A 21,344-nucleotide genomic window follows, 5' to 3' on the forward strand; every position below is an offset into this window, starting at 1 on the left:
GTGGGGCCCATTATATTATACGGAACATATCTTGTAGGAAAGAAGAAGCGCAGATAGTGTCTTATCTTACAATTAATAGAAGATTTACCAGTAATATATCGGCTCACCTGATGTAAACTATTCACAAGCATATAATGCCGGCTGCCACAGATCCACCGGTCGACGTGCGACCGTAGCTAAATCGCTGAATAGGAGGATTTGTGGGTTATGATCCGCGCTGCCAGCTAATCCAAAACAGACAAAGTGTACAATTGAACAGTGGTTTATTCTACGTGTTTCGGAGTGCACATGACTCCTTCCTCAGGATATTACCACAAGTCAATTGTACACTTTGTCTGATTTGGATTAGCTGGCAGCGCGGATCATAACCCACAAATCCTCCTAGTTCAGTGATATATTATATGGAGTATTATATGGTGCCCATATTAGTGTATGGAGCAATATATGGGGCCTATAATTCTGTATAGTGAACTATGTGGTGCCCATAACATTGTATGGAGGACTATGTGGTGCCCATAATACTGTGTGGAGGACTATGTGGTGCCCATAATACTGTATGGAGGGCTATATGGTGTCCATAATACTGTATGGAGGACTGTGTTGTGCCCATGATATTGTATGGGGGACTATGTGGTGCCCATAATACAGTATGGAGGACTGTGTGGTGCCCATAATACTATATGGCGTACCATGTGGTGCCCATAATACTGTATGGAGGACTATATGGTGCCCATAATACTGAATGGAGGACTGTGTGTTGCCCATAATACTGTATGGAGGACTATGTGGTGCTCATAATACTGTATGGAGGACTTTGTGGTGCTCGTAATACTGTATTTAGGACTGTGTGGTGCCCATAATACTGTATGGAGGACTATGTGGTGCTCATAATACTGTATGGACGACTGTGTGTTGCCCATAATACTGTATGGAGGACTGTGTGGTGCCCATAATACTGTATGGAGGACTGTGGTGCCCATAATACTGTATGGAGGACTGTGGTGCCCATAATACTGTATGTAGGACAATGTGGTGCCCATAATACTGTACGCCCGGGGACCATGAAAACCTTTAGATGGCTTTAGATGGCCCTGTTTATGTAATACATGTCCATAGACTAATACATACTGTACATATCCCATCCCCAAGGTCTACTAAGTGTAGGAGGGGTGCTTTTTCTTTCAGCTTAATGGAAGATGTCGATTTCCCTCCCTTATCTAGTCTTCTATCAGTAAAACAAATCTGTCCTTAAAGGGGTTTTCTGGCCACTTGAAATGATGGAAACTCTCTTAAAATGGTGTAAAATAATGAAATACCTATTACTTACCTTAACAATGCCTGTAGCTCCCCTTCTGTTACTTTCCGGGTTCCCTGCCTGTCTTCGTATTTCCTGATCAGTCTGGACTGGCAGGAAATATGGAGACCTGAGAAATGTCAGAACAGGAGGGTTAGAGGATGGGTGATTTCTTATGTTATTTTAAAGCATGCTGAGTTTTCTTTTTCTAATTTCTTTAGTTGGCCAGACAACCCCTTTAAGTCTCCTGGACACTAGTAATAGTGAAATGACTACCCTGGCCCTGCTCTTGATAAGAAGACTATGTTCACACTACCACTATGGATTCTGGTTATAACGCGAGGCGTAATGTTCTGCCGGATCCATCACATGACCGATATCACTGGTGCCTGTCGGATCACTTTGACTTATAATTGGACCTGTCGGGTTCTGTTGTGATTTCCGACACTTTGACTTTAAGAATTGCCGCGAATTTAGCCTTATTCTGTTCATCAAATCTGCAGCAATTCCTGATGGAGTCTCCAATGACAGTGTGAACAGAAATTTAGAGGACTCTGTCCCAGTCTACACTGCAAAGCTGAAATGTGAGATGCAGTGTGTTCTCCAGTGCCATGTGAAAACAAAAATATTACAGTGCTCGACTGTAGGAAAAACAGTATATCATGGCGTAACTCGTGTGCCTTCTCGGCGTCTCCCTACTTACCGTGGTCACCATGTGGTTTCTCCTCGTGTCAGGCTGTCTCTCTGAGCTTGCCTCTTGCAGCACTCCTCAGCGGTGCTGCCTCTGCATGCTGTTTCCATTTGGCTATAGGGGTATGTGGCCGATCTCTGCCGAATTTAACTCTGCTGTGTCCTGCAAATATTAGGTTCCTTGGCTTATCCTGTGCCAGCAGGGTCTACATTAGGCCGGGATCACACATGCGAGAAACACGTCCGTGTCTCGCATGTGAAATCCAAGCTCTGGCGCCGGCACTTGGGAGCGGAGCGTGCGGCTCCATGTGTTCCTATGCGGCCGCACGCTCCGCTCCACAGTGCCGGCACCAGAGCTTGGATTTCACATGCGAGACACGGACGTGTTTTTCGCATGTGTGATCCCGGCCTTAGGCAGCTCCTCGGACCACTCTCTGCCCAAACATTGGTTCGCTTGCACTTTGTTTATGCATAACTCTACGTTTTGTCTCCTGTTATCTACCCGTCCTGTTTTCCCTCTCTGTTTGTCTTTTCCATCCCTGACTCCGGCTTTGGACTGTGAACTCATGCTGCCTGCCCCGACCTCGGACCATCTGACTATGCTTCTGTCTTGCCCTTCTGTACCTTACACCCATGCTTCTGACCCCTCGGGTCAGCTGCTTCAGTCCTGGGGACTGCCCTGGGGTGCACCTAGTGTCTACTGGCAGTCCAGCCTATCCTCACCATCAGAGGCCCTAGTGAATATCCGGTAGTCACTTAGTCACGCCCCTCCAGGGTAAGCCCGGCCCATGGGTCTACACCCACCAGCGTTACACAGTAAAGTTAAAAAAAATATGCATTACGGAGGACCAATGTAAATTCCCAGTGGGGATGATCCCTTTAAGTTAGTGCAAAGTCAGCCAAACCCAAATTTCTTGGGACTTGCCTCCAGATTCCCCCGACAGGTGATATCAGGAAAAACAAATTGGTCATGTGCAATTTTTTATGTCCAATCGTTTAATCTCAGAAAAAGATGTCAGCAGCTTATTCCATTATCCCTATTGAAAACATATGCACTCTCAGTCATATGGAGCATGCATTTCTGCTCACTTTTGAACCTGTATGGGAGCCTTTGCTCTTAAAGGGGTTGTCCAGCTTCAGTTTCTTATAAAAACAAAACATAAAAATTCAATGTGCTTTACTCGCCCTCCCCGGGTCCAACTCTTATTCTCTTCTGTTGCTCCTGGTGTTTATCACTTCGCAGAAGAAAGACCTGATACTGGACCTGGGGAGGGTGGGCAACGTTTTTTTTTTTTTTTTTTTTTAGGAACAGCTACCAGAGGAAAGGAGTTTTCTGAAATTGGAAAACCTCTTTAGCCCTTTTGTGTTATTTGTGCACAAAATCAGACGCACGTCTTCTTTAACGAGGTATTTTTAAGGACTCCTGTCTTACAACCTCACTGCTAATTAGGTGCACAAAGCACTTGGCGTGTTCACCTATTACGCATAGTTAATAACGTCCCCTGCCACTGCCAAAACATCATGGATGGGGTGGGGTGGGGGGTTCGTTAAAACGTTAAGGTGTTAGATGCAAATTTGTGGTGGCGAAAAAGATTATGCAAATCCCGATTAATGAAGAAATTCATATTCATACGGCAGCGACATAGACGAGCAGGAATATACAGCAGCATTCGGTTTTTATAATGGGAGCCTTATAAACAACCCATTGATTTAATAGAGGTGGTGTAATGCCTCATTTCACCTGTGGTGGCGCTGCAGGGTAATTCTATGTTTAATGTCTGTGAATATAAATTCTTATTTAAAAACTCAACCTAAGCTGGTGACCCTTTTCTTGCTCACATTACTGAGGTTTTGTTACAGTGTACCAGCTTAAAAAAAAAATCCTGAACTAAACACGGCGCCAGCATTCTGCATTCTATTCAGTGGGTAGGAAAGATGCTGAAAAAATCGTTTTAAAAACACACAGCTAAAAAAAACACTAGGAAAAAACTTTTTAGAAATCCAGTGTCATGTTTTTTTACACCAGGATCGTCTTAAACTCAGCTGGGTAAATGGGCCGCACATAGAAAAAAAATAAATCAGTCTTTGCAGGATGAGATGATATTTTCCATAATACCATTTTATTTTCTATACAACTTTTGAAATCACTTTTTATTTCATTATTTAAGCGTCAGTATAATCAACAGAAAATACATTTTTTTTTTTTTTTAATGAATTTTTGTAATGGTGTACGTAACATGGATTTTTATAGCTTGAGTGGTTCCAGACATGGTGATACCACTTGTGTAATTTTTTCATCACCCAATTGGCCCCATACAGTAATGTCTTAGAACTGGCCCAATATAGTAATTCTGGCTCCTTCTTGTAATAATGTCCCCCATCCTGGCCCCCATCTTATAATAATGTTCCCCATTCTGTAATAATTTCTGTCGTCCTGGCTCCCATCCTATGATAATGTCCTTTGTCTTGTGTTAATGTCCCCATCCTGTAATAATGTCCCCATCCTGTAATAATGTCCCCTATCTTGTAATAATGTTCCATATTCGATGATAATGTCAGTTGTCCTGGCCCCCCATCCTGTGATAATGTCCTCTGTCTTGTGTTAATGTCCCCATCCTGTAATAATGTCCCCTATCATGTAATAATGTTCCATATTCTATGATAATGTCAGTCGTCCTGGCCCCCATCCTGTGATAATATCTTCTGTCCTGTGTTAATGTCCCTGTCCTGACCCCATTCTGTAATAATCTGCTGCACTTTCGTATGGTGGCTTCCACCTTTCTCACACCCCCCGCCCCAGCAGCAAACGTGGCGGAGGAGTTGGTTTTCTCCTGTCAGATACCTGCTCCTTCACCCCAATCCCACTACCAACCTCTGTTACCCTCCCTTCCTTTGAGGTGCACTCTGTGCGCATCTACTCCCTCTCCAACTGGCTGTCATTTACCGCCCCCCAGGGCCAGCCACCACCTTCTTTGACCACTTCACCACCTGGCTACTTCATTTCCTTTCTGCGGACATCCCTACTATCATCATGGGCGACTTCAACATCCCCATTGACACTTCCCTCTCAGCTGCCACTAAACTTCTATCTCTCACTTCCTCCTTCAGCCTCTCTCAATGGTCTTCTACAGCCACCCACAAAGATGGCCACACACTGGACCTCATCTTCACCCGCCTCTGCTCCCTATCTAACCTCTCTAACTCACCTCTTCCTCTCTCTGACCACAACCTTCTCACATTCTCTTCCCTCTCCACTCCATGTCTACAATCCCCACCCCACAAACTTTCACACCCTCGCAGAAATCTTAAACACCTTGACCTACACTCACTCTCTGAATCCCTCCTCCCTCTCACAGATATAAGTTCCTTACACAATGCGGATGACGCTGCCGCTCTATATAACACCACAATAGCTGTAGCTTTGGAATCTGCTGCCCCACTTACACATACCAAAGCTCGCAAAATCAACAGACAGCCCTGGCACACCAGCCTGACCAAAGAACTGAGGCGAGCTTCCAGGGCTGCTGAGCGCAGATGGAAAAGATCCCACTCCAACGAGCACTTCATCGCATTCAAACAGTCCCTCACTACTTTCAAGACCACACTCGCCACAGCTAAACAAACCTACTTCTCATCTCTCATATCCTCCCTGTCTCACAACCCTAAACAGTTATTCAACACCTTCAATTCTCTCCTCCGTCCCCCAGCACCTCATCCCTCCCCACTCATCTCAGCTGAAGACTTTGCCTCATTTTTCAAGCAGAAGATTACATCAGAGACAGTTTTGGTCAACAACCCCCAGAGCCCTTCCTCCTGACTTCCCAGCCCTTCACCTCCAAAACCAACTTCTCCACCATTACAGAAGATCGACTCTCCACTCTACTCTCAAGATCACATCTCACCACCTGTGCACTTGAACCGATCCCATCCCACTTCATCCCAAACCTCACAATAGTCTTCATCCCAACCCTAACCCATTTCTTCAACCTATCACTAACAACTGGTGTTTTCCCCTCAAGCTTTAAACATGCCTCTATCACACCTATCCTCAAAAAGCCCTCTCTTGACCCATCCTCTGTATCTAGCTATCGCCCTAAATCACTTCTCCCCTATGCCTCCAAGCTACTGGAACAACACGTCTACCTTGAACTGTCCTCTCATCTATCTTCCTGCTCCCTCTTTGACCGCTTACAATCTGGCTTCCGGTCACACCACTCCACTGAAACTGCCCTTACTAAGGTCACCAATGACCTATTAACCTCCAATAGCAAGCGACACTACTCTGTCCTCCTCCTCCTGGACCTGTCGGCTGCCTTTGACACAGTGGACCATTCCCTATTACTACAGACCCTCTCATCCCTTGGAATCACAGACTTGGCCCTATCCTGGATCTCATCATACCTAACAGACCGGACATTCAGCGTCTCCCACTCACACACCACCTCCTCACCTCGCCTCCTATCTGTCGGAGTCCCACAAGGTTCAGTCCTAGGGCCCCTGCTCTTCTCCATTTACACCTTTGGCCTGGGACAGCTCGTAGAATCTCATGGCTTTCAGTATCACCTCTATGCTGATGACACACAGATCTACATCTCTGTACCAGATATCACCTCCCTACTAACCAGAATCCCTCAATGTCTGTCCACTATTTCATCCTTCTTATCCGCTAGATTTCTGAAACTTAACATGGACAAAACAGAATTCATCATCTTTCCCCCATCTCACGTGACCCCCCCCCAACAAACCTATCCATTACATTAAATTGCTGCCCACTCTCCCCAGTCCCACAAGCTCGCTGCCTCGGGGTAATCCTTGACGCTGATCTCTCCTTCAAACCACATATCCAAGCCCTTTCCACTTCCTGCCGACTTCAACTCAAAAATATTTCACAAATCCGTTCATTCCTCAACCAAGAATCTACAAAAACCCTAGTCCATGCCCTCATCATCTCCCGCCTTGACTACTGAAACTGTTGTGAATTCTGTGGCTGAATTCACTCCTGTGGTCACAAGTGGTACTGCGGCTTCTGAGCTTCCTCCCTCAGGTGTTCTGGTGAGCTCGTTGGCTGCTTTGTTATTTAACTCCACCTGATTCTGTCTTCCTTGCTCCTTGTCAATGTTCCAGTGTTGGATCTGAGCTTCTGGATCTTTCCTGTGGCCTGCTGCTCTGCTTAGATAAGTGCTTCTTGCTTTTGTTGCTATTTTTTCTGTCCAGCTTGTATTTTCGTTTTGCTGGAAGCTCTGAGACGCAAAGGGTGTACCGCCGTGCCGTTAGTTCGGCACGGTGGGTCTTTTTGCCCCCTTTGCGTGGTTTTTTGCTTTAGGGTTTTTTGTAGACTGCAAAGTTCTCTTTGCTATCCTCGCTCTATCTAGAATATCGGGCCTCACTTTGCTGAATCTATTTCATCCCTACGTTTTGTCTTTTCATCTTGCTAACAGTCATTATATGTGGGGGGCTGCCTTTTCCTTTGGGGTATTTCTCTGAGGCAAGCCAGGCTTGTTTTTCTATCTTCAGGCTAGTCAGCTCCTCAGGCTGTGCCGAGTTGCATAGGTAGTGTCAGGCGCAATCCACAGCTGCCTTTAGTTGTGTTTAGGATAGGTTCAGGTATTGCGGTCTACAGAGATTCCACATCTCAGAGCTCGTTCTTTTGTTTTTGGGTTATTGGCAGATCACTGTATGTGCTCTGATTGCTGGCACACTGTCTCACTTGATTGCCTACATAACATGAAACCTCCTGCTCTGTGGCCTCCCCTCTAACACTCTTGCACCCCTCCAATCTATTCTAAACTCTGCTGCCCGACTAATCCACCTGTCCCCCCGCTATTCTCCGGCCTCTCCCCTCTGTCAATCCCTTCACTGGCTCCCCATTACCCAGAGACTCCAGTACAAAAGCCTGACCATGACATACAAAGCCATCCACAACCTGTCTCCTCCATACATCTGTGACCTCGTCTCCCAGTACTTACCTACACGCAACCTCCGATCCTCACAAGATCTCCTTCTCTACTCCCCTCTTATCTCCTCTTCCCACAATCGTATACAAGATTTCTCTCGCGCATCACCCCTACTCTCGAACCCTCTACCACAACATATCAGACTCTCGCCTACCATTGAAACCTTCAAAAAGAACCTAAAGACCCACCTCTTCCGACAAGCCTACAACCTGCAGTAACCACCGATAGACCAAACCGCTGCACGACCAGCTCTGCCCTCACCTACTGTATCCTCACCCATCCCTTGTAGATTGTGAGCCCTCGCGGGCAGGGTCCTCACTCCTCCTGTACCAGTTATGACTTGTATTGTTTAAGATTATTGTACTTGTTTTTATTATGTATACCCCTCCTCACATGTAAAGCGCCATGGAATAAATGGCGCTATAACAATAAATAATAATAATAATAATCTCCCCTATCTTGTAATAATGTTCCATATCCTATGATAATGTCAGTCTTCTTGGCCCCATCCTATGATAATGTCCTCTGTCCTGTGTTAATGTCCCCGTCCTGGCTCCATCCTGTAATAATGTCCCCAATCTTGTAATAATGTTCCATATTCTATGATAATGTAAGTCATCCTGGTGCCATCCTGTGATAATGTCCTGTGTTAATGTCCCCATCCTGGCCCCCATCCTGTAATAATGTCCTCTGTCTTGTGTTAATGTCCCCATCCTGCCCACCATCCTGTAATAATGTCCCCGATCTTGTAATAATGTTCCATATCCTATGATAATGTCAGTCATCCTGGCTCCATCCTGTGATAATGTCCTGTGTTAATGTCCCCTTCTTGGCTCCATCCTGTAATAATGTCCCCAATCTTGTAATAACGTTCCATATCTTATGATAATGTCAGTCGTCCTGGCCCCCATCCTGTGATAATGTCCTCTGTCTTGTGATAATGTCCCCGTCCTGGCCCCATCCTGTAATAATGTCCTGATGTTGTAATAAAGTTCCATATCCTATGATAATGTCAGTCGTCCTGGCCCCCATCCTGTGATAATGTCCTCTGTCCTGTGTTAATGTCCCTGTCCTGACCCCATCCTGTAATAATATCCCGATCTTGTAATAAAGTTCCATATTCTATGATAATGTCTGTCGTCCTGGCTCCCATCCTGAAATAATGTCTTCTGTCCTGTCTTAATGTCCCCATCCTGGCCCCCATCCTGTAATAATGTCCTCTGTCTTGTGTTAATGTCCCCGTCCTGGCCCCATCCTGTAATAATGTCCCTGATCTTGTAATAATGTTCCATATCCTATGATAATGTCAGCCGTCCTGGCCCCCATCCTTTAATAATGTCCTCTGTCTTGTGTTAATGTCCCCGTCCTGGTCCCATCCTGTAATAATGTCCCCGATCTTGTAATAATGTTACATATCCTATAATAATGTCAGCCGTCCTGGCTCCCATCCTGTAATATTGTCTTCTGTCCTGTGTTAATGTCCCCATCTTGGCCCCCATCCTGTAATAATGTCCTCTGTCTTGTGTTAATGTCCCCGTCCTGGCCCCATCCTGTAATAATGTCCCCGATCTTGTAATAATGTTCCATATCCTATTATAATGTCAGCCGTCCTGGCTCCGATCCTGTAATAATGTCTTCTGTCCTGTGTTAATGTCCCCGTCCTGGCCCCACCCTGTAATAATGTCCTCCATCCTGCCTGTTTTTTTTAAAGTGTATGTGACATACACTTTAAAAAAAACAAAAAAAACGATTCTTCATACCTGTTCCTGCTCCAACAGCAAACAACGTCGTCGTCTTCTTCTTTCGCAGCCAAGGCAGGGTAGCGGCACATGGCAGTGACATCATACGCCACTCATGACGGGCACTCCGACATCAGCTGATAGGCCAGTGACTGTGTATAGGTATTGCGGTGTAAGGAGCCAGTGGCTCTCTGCACCACTATACAGTGCATCTGAGGACTCACATTCAACTGAAACAAAGCACTGATTAGCGGGCCCCACTCTTCCCCGGACCAGGACGCAATCGTCTCGGGAGCTCTGTTGCCCGCAGACTTCGTGCTTGATACCACTGGTCTACACTGATACATTGCAGCAGGCCTTATCTTCTGTGGAAGTGGGGCAAAATCAGCGTTGGGTTTTAGGCTGGGATTAGTGGAGCGCACCCAGACACAGGGCCACAGGTTACTCGGTACCGGTCCTTTCTGTCTCAGTTCTGGGGTTGTCACGGTGGCTGGACCCGGTCTGTGACCCTGCTAAGGGGCGTCCAATAAAAGGTGATAGGAGTCTGTCAAGGTTTCGTGACGCCACCTGTGGTGTTCGGTCAGGGCGACCGACGCTGCTTGGGGTCCGCTGGGGTGATGGAATGGCAGCTAGATAGTATACCTTCCCACAGGTGAAGTATGTCCCCAGGGCTTCCCAGTAAGGTGGATGGTGATGGTGTGAGGTGCAGGCAATAACGAGGACACAAGGTTGCAGTCTCTTTACCTCTTTACTGAAGACTTCAGGATCCGCAATCCAGAGCACAGTTAACAGGGCTGTCTGAGACCGGCCGGTCCGATGGCACATCCAGAGTTCCCTTTACAGGTGGAAATCGTTGCCTACCACTAGCGCCTGTGTGTTGTAATGCTTCCCTGCTGAGCATTCGGAATAGTCCTCACAACTTCTGTTCTAGTTCGTTCGTTCATTCTTTCTAGTTCTTTCTCTTTCTTTCTATTTCGTTCTAGATGTTACTAGTTTCTCGTCCCCCAGGTATGTTATGGCTAGGACGCACCCGTATGACGGGAAGGCTCGGAGCTCTTCTGGGACCCTAGAGACGCCCCTTTCCACGCGTTGCCCCCTATGTCTTCGTAGGAAATTTAAGGTAGACAGCCAACCTATAATTAACTGTCCTGCGGAGTTTGAAGTAAGGCATGGAGTAAGTTACTTCCTCGGTGTTCCGGCCACCGGCTACGCGCCTCAGTAGGATGTTGCTGTTCTCGGGGCACGACTCCTACTGGCTCTCCTTTGTGCTTGATCTCGTTTCTCACTGTTCCACAATATCCTTCGCTTCGTGTCTTTCTTAGGATACCGCCGCAAGGTAGTGCAGGCGCGGTTCCGTAACGTTCTGCTCTGTTCGCTAGGTACCTGCCAGGTTCCCACGCCTGACAGGCACCCCCCTGAATCTTCTCCCTGCAACACCCCCTGCCACGGGATGTTGCCTGAATCCAACCCAGTCAGCTTCTCACTAACTTCCTCCCCAACCCCTAGTTTTACCAGTGTGAGGAGTGGCCCAATAAATAAAGCCTTTTTCTCCCCCTAGTGGCCGGAGTGTGAAGTGTAATGTGTGCTGATGATACCTGGTCAGTAGAATTCCTTCAGTGCCATCAGACGTACCATCACTCCCCTTAGCGGCAAAGTGTCATACTGCAACAACCAGATCTCTGGGGCGCTGCATTAGCAGTGCGCCATGTGGCCTGGGAAAATCGAATGCGTGGTCCTCAAGCTTCAGCTGTAGGTAACGTAATGTTCGCATCTGTGGTAGGATTTCAGTTTGTCTCTTGTCTTACAGGAACAGAAAAACTGAATTCTTCTGTACTAACATTTACAGATGCTCTAAAAAAATGATAAAGTTGGAAAACCCCTTAATTTTTTTTTTTAGTAGAAATTTCCCTGCTTGATGATGTTGTCCAGAAAGCAAAAATCTGTCCTGTTCATGGGACGATCACGCAAGTTACACACAGATCTGATAACTTCTATAGAGGCGAGTCGCGTGCCTCTGCTATTATCCCAAACTACTCGACAATTTTTCAGGAGTGTTCTGATTTTTCAGAAATCGTGTTGGCAAATATGTAGATGTTTCAGGCTGAAAAGAGATGGATCTGCACAAAGCGACGTCAGAACATAGGTGGAATGTGGAGATGAAGTTTTTAGACGAGTCCTGGAATGGGACTAAATTGTCCTCCGCGGTGTTGGTAGCCTTGGAAGGTGTGGAAACAGAAAACTTCTTAAGATGATCCCAATGCCATGAATATTTGGTTCACACGTCCTCTTCTTATTTTATTTCATCCTTATTATCTCTTTGTAGTTGGAAGCCCACAATGGATCCAACGAGAACACGACCAGCGATGATCCCAATACTGAGAACCACCTGTACGAGGCAACGACCTCAAAGAGAACGGTAACGTGACGGCCGGTGCTTGGCTTCGATGTTGATACTTTTTATATACCGTATATACGCATAGATATATATATGTCACCACCTCAAAAATCCAACGTGGTCCTTATTTTATTTCAGGCTGCTCATATATGGTTTGTTTAGTTTTTTTAACTACAGTTCACGTGCACCGTCCATGGTTCAAGAGATGATTGTTTGTGTTTGGGTGTTCTATTATATGTCCTTAAATACATTTATTTTATAATTGAGCACTATTATGTTAAAAGGATTGAAAAAAATGGCTGCTTTCTTTTTCAAACCGCCCCACACCTCACCGTGGGTTGGGTCTGGTATTAAAGTTCAGTTGCAATACCACGCACAACCTGTGGAGGGGTGAGGCACTGTTTTAAACAAACAAAAAAAAAACCCAAAACATATCTCTGTAATCTTGGATAACCATTTTAAAGGCAAACTTCAAGTAAAATCTTTAGCTTTTTTGTACTATACAGGGGGGAAAGTAAGTATTTGATATTCTGATGAAGATGGCATTGTCCGTTGAAACGCGTTGTGGCTAAACTTTATCCAGTGTCAGTGTCTCCTTTCAGCGCTCCTGTGACCGATTTCTACCTTTAACCCTGTGTCTATCCTCCTTTGGAGGTTTTTGGCTGGAGCTGCGGCGGTTCCTGGCACTTCCCTTATCCCTGGCACTGCCTATTCAGCGCTCATAAATGACCGCCTTACATTGACTCTGATGAAATCACAATAAACCTTTCCTGTTTTCGGACAATTAGGATTACCATAATTATTAATATTTGCCAAATGCCAGAATAATGAGAGAGAGAATGTTTTAAGAGATTTTTATTGCTTACTGCAAAGTCAAAAGTTTCCATGCATTTCATTAGTATTTGGTACAATTGCCCTTAAACTGAATGACTTGGGTTAGACGTTTGGGATCTCCTTCCTCAGGCTTCTCACAATAGTTGGTTGGAATTTGGGCCGATTCCTCCTGACAAAACTGGTGTAACTGAGCCAGGTTTGTAGGTCACTTTGCTCGCATCGGCCTTTTCAGCTTTGCCCATAAATTTTCAATAGGATTAAGATCAGGGCTTTGTGATGGCCGCTCCAAAACATTGACTTTGTTATCCTTAAGCCACTTTGTTACCATTTTGGCTGTATGCTTCTGGTCATTGTCCGTTTGGAAAACACATTTCCGCCCAAGCTTTAACTTCCTGGCTGATGTGTTGAGATGTTGCTTCAGTATTGACACATAATCTTCTTTTCTCATGATGCCATCTATTTTGTGAAGTGCACCAGTCCCTCCTGCAGCAAAACAAACCCACAACAAGATGCTGCCACCACCGTGTTTCACAGTTGGGATGGTGTTCTTAGGCTTCCAAGCGTCTCCCTTTTTCCTCCAAATGTAACAATGGTCATTATGCCCAAAAAGTTCAATTTTCATGTCTCTAAAAACTAAGGACTTTGTTCCAATGTGCATTGGCAAACATTCATCTGGCTTTTTTATGTTTCTTTTGGAATAATGGCTTCTTCCTGACAGAGTGGCCTTTCAGCGCATGTTGATACAGTACTCGTTTCACTGTGGATATTGACACAATCTTACCAGCTTCGGCCATGATCTTCACAAGGTCTTTTGCTTTTGTCCTTGGGTTGATATGCACATGTCGGAACAAAGCATGTTCATCTCTGGGACACAGAACCCATCTCCTTCCTGAGCGTTATGATGTCTGGACATTCCCACCATGTTTGTACTTGCATATATTTGTTTGTACAGATGAACAAGGCACCTTCGGGTATCTTGTAATTGTACCCAAGGATGAGCCAGACTTGTGCAAGTCTACAAATCTCTTCCTGATATCTTGGCTGATTTCTTTAGACTTTCCCATGAAGCTACACAAAGAATCAGTGTGTTTCAGGTGTGCATTACGATACATCCACAGGTGTGTCTATAATTAATTCTGATGTTGAATTGTTTAAAGGCATAGTAATCTTAGTGTATATAAACTTTTGACTTTGCAGTGAGTAATAAAAATGCATTAAAACATTCTGTCTCTCTCTGATTATTCTGGCATTTGGCAAATATTAATAATTATAGTAATCCTAATTGACCTAAAACAGGAAATATTTATTCTGATTTAATGTCAGATAGTGAGAAAAACATGCAGATGTGTCTTTTAATATAATGTATATAAACTTCTGGTTTCAACTGTACCTGTTGAGCTTGATGGACAGGAGCAGAAAAGCTCTCACTGGATTCTGGATAATTGCTAGACCTGCAAATCAGCTTCACTATGTGCAGGAACAAGGCAGATATAACAGCATTTTCAGCCTGGAGTAATGGAGAAAAGAAAGCAAAATGAAGTAAATGGTGAAGATTACAAATAATCATCAATAATTCAGAGACGCTGACAATGGATTCTGGATAATTGCTAGACCTGCAGTTCAAATCAGATTCACTATGTGCATGACTAAGGCATATAAAACAGCACTTTCAGCTTGGAGATTTGCAGAAAAGGAAGCAAAATAAAGTAAATGGTGAATATTAAAATGAATCATCAATATTGAATAGTAAAAAAAGAAAAGAGTTGTTCTTTAATTTAGATATATTTCCATGAATGGTAGTGGGTCTGTTGCCCCCCCCCCCCCCCTCGCTGCCCACCAACTCTATGCAGACTCTGTACCAATTTTGTCCTGTTTTGAGCGAACTTCCAACCTCGATACTACAAGGTAACGACTAACAGTAGATCCTTATGTAAGAGTAAGGGGAACATTCACTCGCCCCCATGCTGCGGCTTGCGTGGTGCCCACGTTTGTTCTCTCGTTGCGTTATTCTATATTTTGAGACTTTTTTTTCAGACCATTGTGAGTCTGTTGCTCCCTATCAGTTTCAGCCCACTGTATAATTGTACACGGACCGCAGACACATTTAGCGCAGGTCGTTCTTCCTCCCTTATTCATCTATGCACATCAATATGTACGCCCACATACGCCACATGTAACCTGCCCGCTGGATTGTCACTGTTGCTATTGGTTACCGTACCGCGATACAGTGAATGAGAATGGAGTTATCTAATGTTCTGGAGATATTTTGGATGTGCCTGGATATATATATATATATATATATATATATATATATATATATATATATATATATTTTATTTCTTCCCGGAATTCCTTTTATAGAAATATGAGATTTCTTGTTGTTTCCATAGCAACTTGTAAAATTGTGAATGATCAGAGGAAAATGGTCTTTCCGGCTTGAGCATATGTGCTAATGAATGAACTGTACTACTGGGAACTTTCCGCTTTTTTTTCCCAAACTTTACATATTGCAGACAAGTGTGTGGGAGTTGGCAGCTCACATTATATATAACCATGGGGGGCAGTAATGTGACCAATTCTAAGTATTTACCAGCTAATTATGATATTATTCAGTAATATTCTGATAATTCCGGTACATGATGCCAGGATCTTGGTTATTTCAATTTCTGAACCTTTGGAGATCCACATACAGGTCCTTCTCAAAAAATTAGCATATAGTGTTAAATTTCATTATTTCCCATAATGTAATGATTACAATTAAACTTTCATATATTATAGATTCATTATCCACCAACTGAAATTTGTCAGGTCTTTTATTGTTTTAATACTGATGATTTTGGCATACAACTCCTGATAACCCAAAAAACCTGTCTCAATAAATTAGCATATCAAGAAAAGGTTCTCTAAACGACCTATTACCCTAATCTTCTTAATCAACTAATTAACTCTAAACACATGCAAAAGATACCTGAGGCTTTTATAAACTCCCTGCTGGTTCGTTACTCAAAACCCCCATCATGGGTAAGACTAGCGACCTGACAGATGTCAAGAAGGCCATCATTGACACCCTCAAGCAAGAGGGTAAGACCCAGAAAGAAATTTCTCAACAAATAGGCTGTTCCCAGAGTGCTGTATCAAGGCACCTCAATGGTAAGTCTGTTGGAAGGAAACAATGTGGCAGAAAACGCTGTACAACGAGAAGAGGAGACCGGACCCTGAGGAAGATTGTGGAGAAGGACCGATTCCAGACCTTGGGGAACCTGAGGAAGCAGTGGACTGAGTCTGGTGTGGAAACATCCAGAGCCACCGTGCACAGGCGTGTGCAGGAAATGGGCTACAGGTGCCGCATTCCCCAGGTAAAGCCACTTTTGAACCATAAACAGCGGCAGAGGCACCTGACCTGGGCTACAGAGAAGCAGCACTGGACTGTTGCTAAGTGGTCCCAAGTACTTTTTTCTGATGAAAGCAAATTTTGCATGTCATTCGGAAATCAAGGTGCCAGAGTCTGGAGGAAGACTGGGGAGAAGGAAATGCCAAAATGCCTGAAGTCCAGTGTCAAGTACCCACAGTCAGTGATGGTGTGGGGTGCCATGTCAGCTGCTGGTGTTGGTCCACTGTGTTTCATCAAGGGCAGGGTCAATGCAGCTAGCTATCAGGAGATTTTGGAGCACTTCATGCTTCCATCGGCTGAAATGCTTTATGGAGATGAAGATTTCATTTTTCAGCACGACCTGGCACCTGCTCACAGTGCCAAAACCACTGGTAAATGGTTTACTGACCATGGTATTACTGTGCTCAATTGGCCTGCCAACTCTCCTGACCTGAACCCCATAGAGAATCTGTGGATATTGTGAAGAGAAAGTTGAGAGACGCAAGACCCAACACTCTGGATGAGCTTAAGGCCGCTATTGAAGCATCCTGGGCCTCCATAACATCTCAGCAGTGTCACAGGCTGATTGCCTCCATGCCACGCCGCATTGAAGCAGTCATTTCTGCCAAAGGATTCCCGACCAAGTATTGAGTGCATAACTGAACATTATTATTTGATGGTTTTTTTGTTTGTTATTAAAAAACACTTTTATTTGATTGGATGGGTGAAATATGCTAATTTATTGAGACAGGTTTTTTGGGTTATCAGGAGTTGTATGCCAAAATCATCAGTATTAAAACAATAAAAGACCTGACAAATTTCAGTTGGTGGATAATGAATCTATAATATATGAAAGTTTAATTGTAATCATTACATTATGGTAAATAATGAAATTTAACACTATATGCTAATTTTTTGAGAAGGACCTGTATATTGGTAGACGGTCACTGGTAAAATACTGGAGGAGAAATATGTGTCACTGAGGATGTTAGCCTCAGTGCTATGAACCCAGAAGTATGCTCCAGCATCTTATTTGCTGAGGGGGGTTAATTGGCTATAATAGGGCAGGGTTTTTGGTGAAGAGTAGGTGGGAGGTTGTTCACCATATCTCCACCCCAGCGTGTGGTACAAAAGGTAAATGTGGAGTCTTTGGACCCATTGATTGTTCAGTGTGTCTGGAGATGAGATCTCCAGAGCTGTGCTCGCTTGTGTTAAAGAGAGCTTGAACTTTTTTCCCTGAGTGGACAGATCACCGCAGCCACACAGATTGTTCTGTATGCTATTCTGTTTCTCCTATTGTGCCCGAAGGGCCTTGTTCGTTTACCAAATTTTGAATTGGTTTATGCAGTACACTTTAATAAACCAGGTGAAAACTTAAAGGGAGCCTGTCACCAGGTTTGGCCGATACGAGTTACGGCCACCACCTTTCAGGGCTGACGTACAGCATTCCATAATGCTGTAGATAAGCCCCGATCTGTCCTGCAAGAGAAGAAAAATAACTTTAATTATACTCCCCTGGGGGGCAGTCCGATCTGATGGGTGTCGCAGATCCTGGTCTGGCGCCTCCCATCTTCTTGCGATGCCGCCCTCCTGCTTGCTTCATTGCTCTCCATGCTGTTTCTAGAAAAAAAAAAGTAGAAACTAAAAAAAAAAATAGAAAAACTAGTTATAGTGGTTGCACAGAAATACAAAAAAAGTTGGCTTTCCTGTTGAAAGAGCCCCACACCTATATTGCAGCTCAGTACTACTGATGTGAATGGGGCTGAGCTGTAGTACCTCCCACGACCTGTGAACAAGGGTGGCACTGTTTTAGAAGAAAGCAGCCATTTTTTATACTTTTTTTTTATATACGGTACTTTTTTATGCATTTTTTTATATATCCAGTACTGTGTTTTACTATAGGTTTTTTTTTAAGTTACTGTCTAGGACAATCTACCGTAAGAGATTGGTAAGAACATTCCTGATCTGATGTAATTAAACTAAAAACTAAGAAAATTAGCTAGGAAGAAAAAAGGTCACTCACTAGTGCCATCTAGTGGTGGTAGCAAACCTATAGCTCCATGTCCAAGACTTTAAAAAAAAACTTGCAACAGGAAAGCCTTAAAACTGCATCAAGGGCGTCTCATCGGTACTGATGGCTGCGGTGCCGCTGTCTGGCTTGGCCTTTATTCCTGGTCATGTTGCATTTTTGTTGTTTTATTTCTCATTATTAGACATAGTTATAGGACATCTGTGGTGATTTCTTCCCCTGTGTGGATTATTACCATCATCTGGTGAGAATTTCATGTCAATAGCACCTTGAGAAATAGATTGACTTAGAAAAGTGGTGACGTGTTCGATACTTATTTCACCTGGTGCGTCCTCAGCTTAGGGGATAATTTACTGGTCGATGGGGGTCCGAATGTATTTTGCCGATCGCTCTCATACTTTTTTAGAAGGCCATGGTACTCTTACCTTACACGTTTATTCCTATCTTCATAAATGGCTATTGTCGATTATATTTTTGCAATGTACGGTATAGTAGAATTTTCAGCCGTTCTGTAGATATTACCATTTTCTTTCTTTTGTTTATAGAGTGTTGCCTTGGCGACCGACCACCGTTAATTGCAGAACTTGCTCAGTGCTTACAAGCTCTTTTCTACTGAGCTTGTAAGCACTTGTATTGAAGCTGACCGGGATCGCTGGAGAGCTCTGTTACCTAATTACCAAATTAGACAGCGGCGGTGGTCGGTCTCCCAGGGAACGACCTTTTGACACGGCCCTTTAAAAGCATCTTGCCTGGAGCTGCTAGCAGTACAATATCTTCTCTCCAGAGAATAGAAGAGATCACAGAGCACTTAAGAATGATCTGTGTGAAATTAACACTATAGGATTTAGCCTGAAGGGGTTTGGACACTGGAGATACTGGTAGAGCTCCTAACAAAAAATATAAAGCATCAGGTCAAAAATAGTGTGGAATTTGCTTACTGTAATTGTTAGAAAAACTAGAGTTAAAGAGCAATTCCATCAATGGTCCCGGAAGGTCCTGGACCAATCATCATGTCCCAGGACCAGGGGTGTAACAATCGGATGCAATAAAGGGCCAGGATTTAGGACATTATTAGAGGAAGGGGCCCTGGGTGGAGAATATTATTATAGGAAGGGGCCAGGATTTACAACATTATTAAAAGAAGGGGCCCATGGTGGAGGACATTATTATAGGAAGGGGACAGGATGGGGGGGGGACATAATTACCGGAAGGAGTCCAGGATTGGGGAAATTATTTAATAAAGAAGCCAGGATGGAGGACATTGTTATAGGAAGAAGCCAAGGATGGGGAACATTATAATAGGAACAAGGCAGGATGGGGGACATTATTACAGGAAGGGGTCCAGGATAGGGGACATTATTTAATAAAGAAGCCATGATGGAGGACATTATTACAGGAAGGGGTCCAGGATGTGGGACATTATTTGATAAAGGATTTAGTACATTATTATAGGAAGGGGCCAAGGATGGGGAACATTATAATAGGAACAAGGCAGGATGGGGGACATTATTACAGGAAGGGGTCCAGGATAGGGGACATTATTTAATAAAGAAGCCATGATGGAGGACATTATTACAGGAAGGGGTCCAGGATGTGGGACATTATTAAAAGAAGGGGCCCATGGTGGAGGACATTATTATAGGAAGGGGACAGGATGGGGGGGGGGGACATAATTACCGGAAGGGGTCCAGGATTGGGGAAATTATTTAATAAAGAAGCCAGGATGGAGGACATTGTTATAGGAAGGAGCCAAGGATGGGGAACATTATAATAGGAACAAGGCAGGATGGGGGACATTATTACAGAAAGGCGTCCAGGATAGGGGACATTATTTAATAAAGAAGCCATGATGGAGGACATTATTACAGGAAGGGGTCCAGGATGTGGGACATTATTTGATAAAGGATTTAGGACATTATTATAGGAAGGGGCCAAGGATGGGGAACATTATAATAGGAACAAGGCAGGATGGGGGACATTATTACAGGAAGGGGTCCAGGATAGGGGACATTATTTAATAAAGAAGCCATGATGGAGGACATTATTACAGGAAGGGGTCCGGGATGTGGGACATTATTTGATAAAGGATTTAGGACATTATTATAGGAAGGGGCCAAGGATGGGGAACATTATAATAGGAACAAGGCAGGATGGGGGACATTATTACAGGAAGGGGTCCAGGATAGGGGACATTATTTAATAAAGAAGCCATGATGGAGGACATTATTACAGGAAGGGGTCCAGGATGTGAGACATTATTTAATAAAGAAGCCATGATGGAGGACATTATTACAGGAAGGGGTCCAGGATGTGGGACATTATTTGATAAAGGATTTAGGACATTATTATCGGAAGGGGCCAAGGATGGGGAACATTATAATAGGAACAAGGCAGGATGGGGGGACATTATTACAGGAAGGGGTCCAGGATAGAGGACATTATTTAATAAAGAAGCCACGATGGAGGACATTATTACAGGAAGGGGTCCAGGATGTGGGACATTATTTGATAAAGGATTTAGGACATTATTATCGGAAGGGGCCAAGGATGGGGAACATTATAATAGGAACAAGGCAGGATGGGGGACATTATTACAGGAAGGGGTCCAGGATAGGGGACATTATTTAATAAAGAAGCCATGATGGAGGACATTATTACAGGAAGGGGTCCAGGATGTGGGACATTATTTGATAAAGGATTTAGGACATTATTATAGGAAGGGGCCAAGGATGGGGAACATTATAATAGGAACAACGCAAGATGGGGGACATTATTACAGGAAGGGGTCCAGGATAGGGGACATTATTTAATAAAGAAGCCATGATGGAGGACATTATTACAGGAAGGGGTCCAGGATGTGGGACATTATTAAAAGAAGGGGCCCATGGTGGAGGACATTATTATAGGAAGGGGACAGGATTGGGGGGGGGGACATAATTACCAGAAGGGGTCCAGGATTGGGGAAATTATTTAATAAAGAAGCCAGGATGGAGGACATTGTTATAGGAAGGAGCCAAGGATGGGGAACATTATAATAGG

The 21,344-nt window shown here is 44.1% G+C and overlaps 1 protein-coding gene across 2 annotated transcripts in view; it reads left to right on the forward strand.

The window, feature by feature from the left end:
* Nucleotides 1–21,344, forward strand: part of DLG2 (discs large MAGUK scaffold protein 2) — a 1,534,662-nt gene that overhangs the window by 233,574 nt on the left and 1,279,744 nt on the right. For both annotated transcript variants that reach the window (XM_069759326.1, XM_069759327.1), the window contains exon 4: nucleotides 12,001–12,093. In XM_069759326.1, the coding sequence (XP_069615427.1) occupies nucleotides 12,001–12,093 (93 nt within the window). The remainder of the gene's footprint in view (nucleotides 1–12,000; nucleotides 12,094–21,344) is intronic.

The sequence above is a fragment of the Ranitomeya imitator genome, chromosome 3 (genome assembly GCF_032444005.1).
Source record: "Ranitomeya imitator isolate aRanImi1 chromosome 3, aRanImi1.pri, whole genome shotgun sequence".
Classification (NCBI taxonomy): Eukaryota; Metazoa; Chordata; class Amphibia; order Anura; family Dendrobatidae; genus Ranitomeya; species Ranitomeya imitator.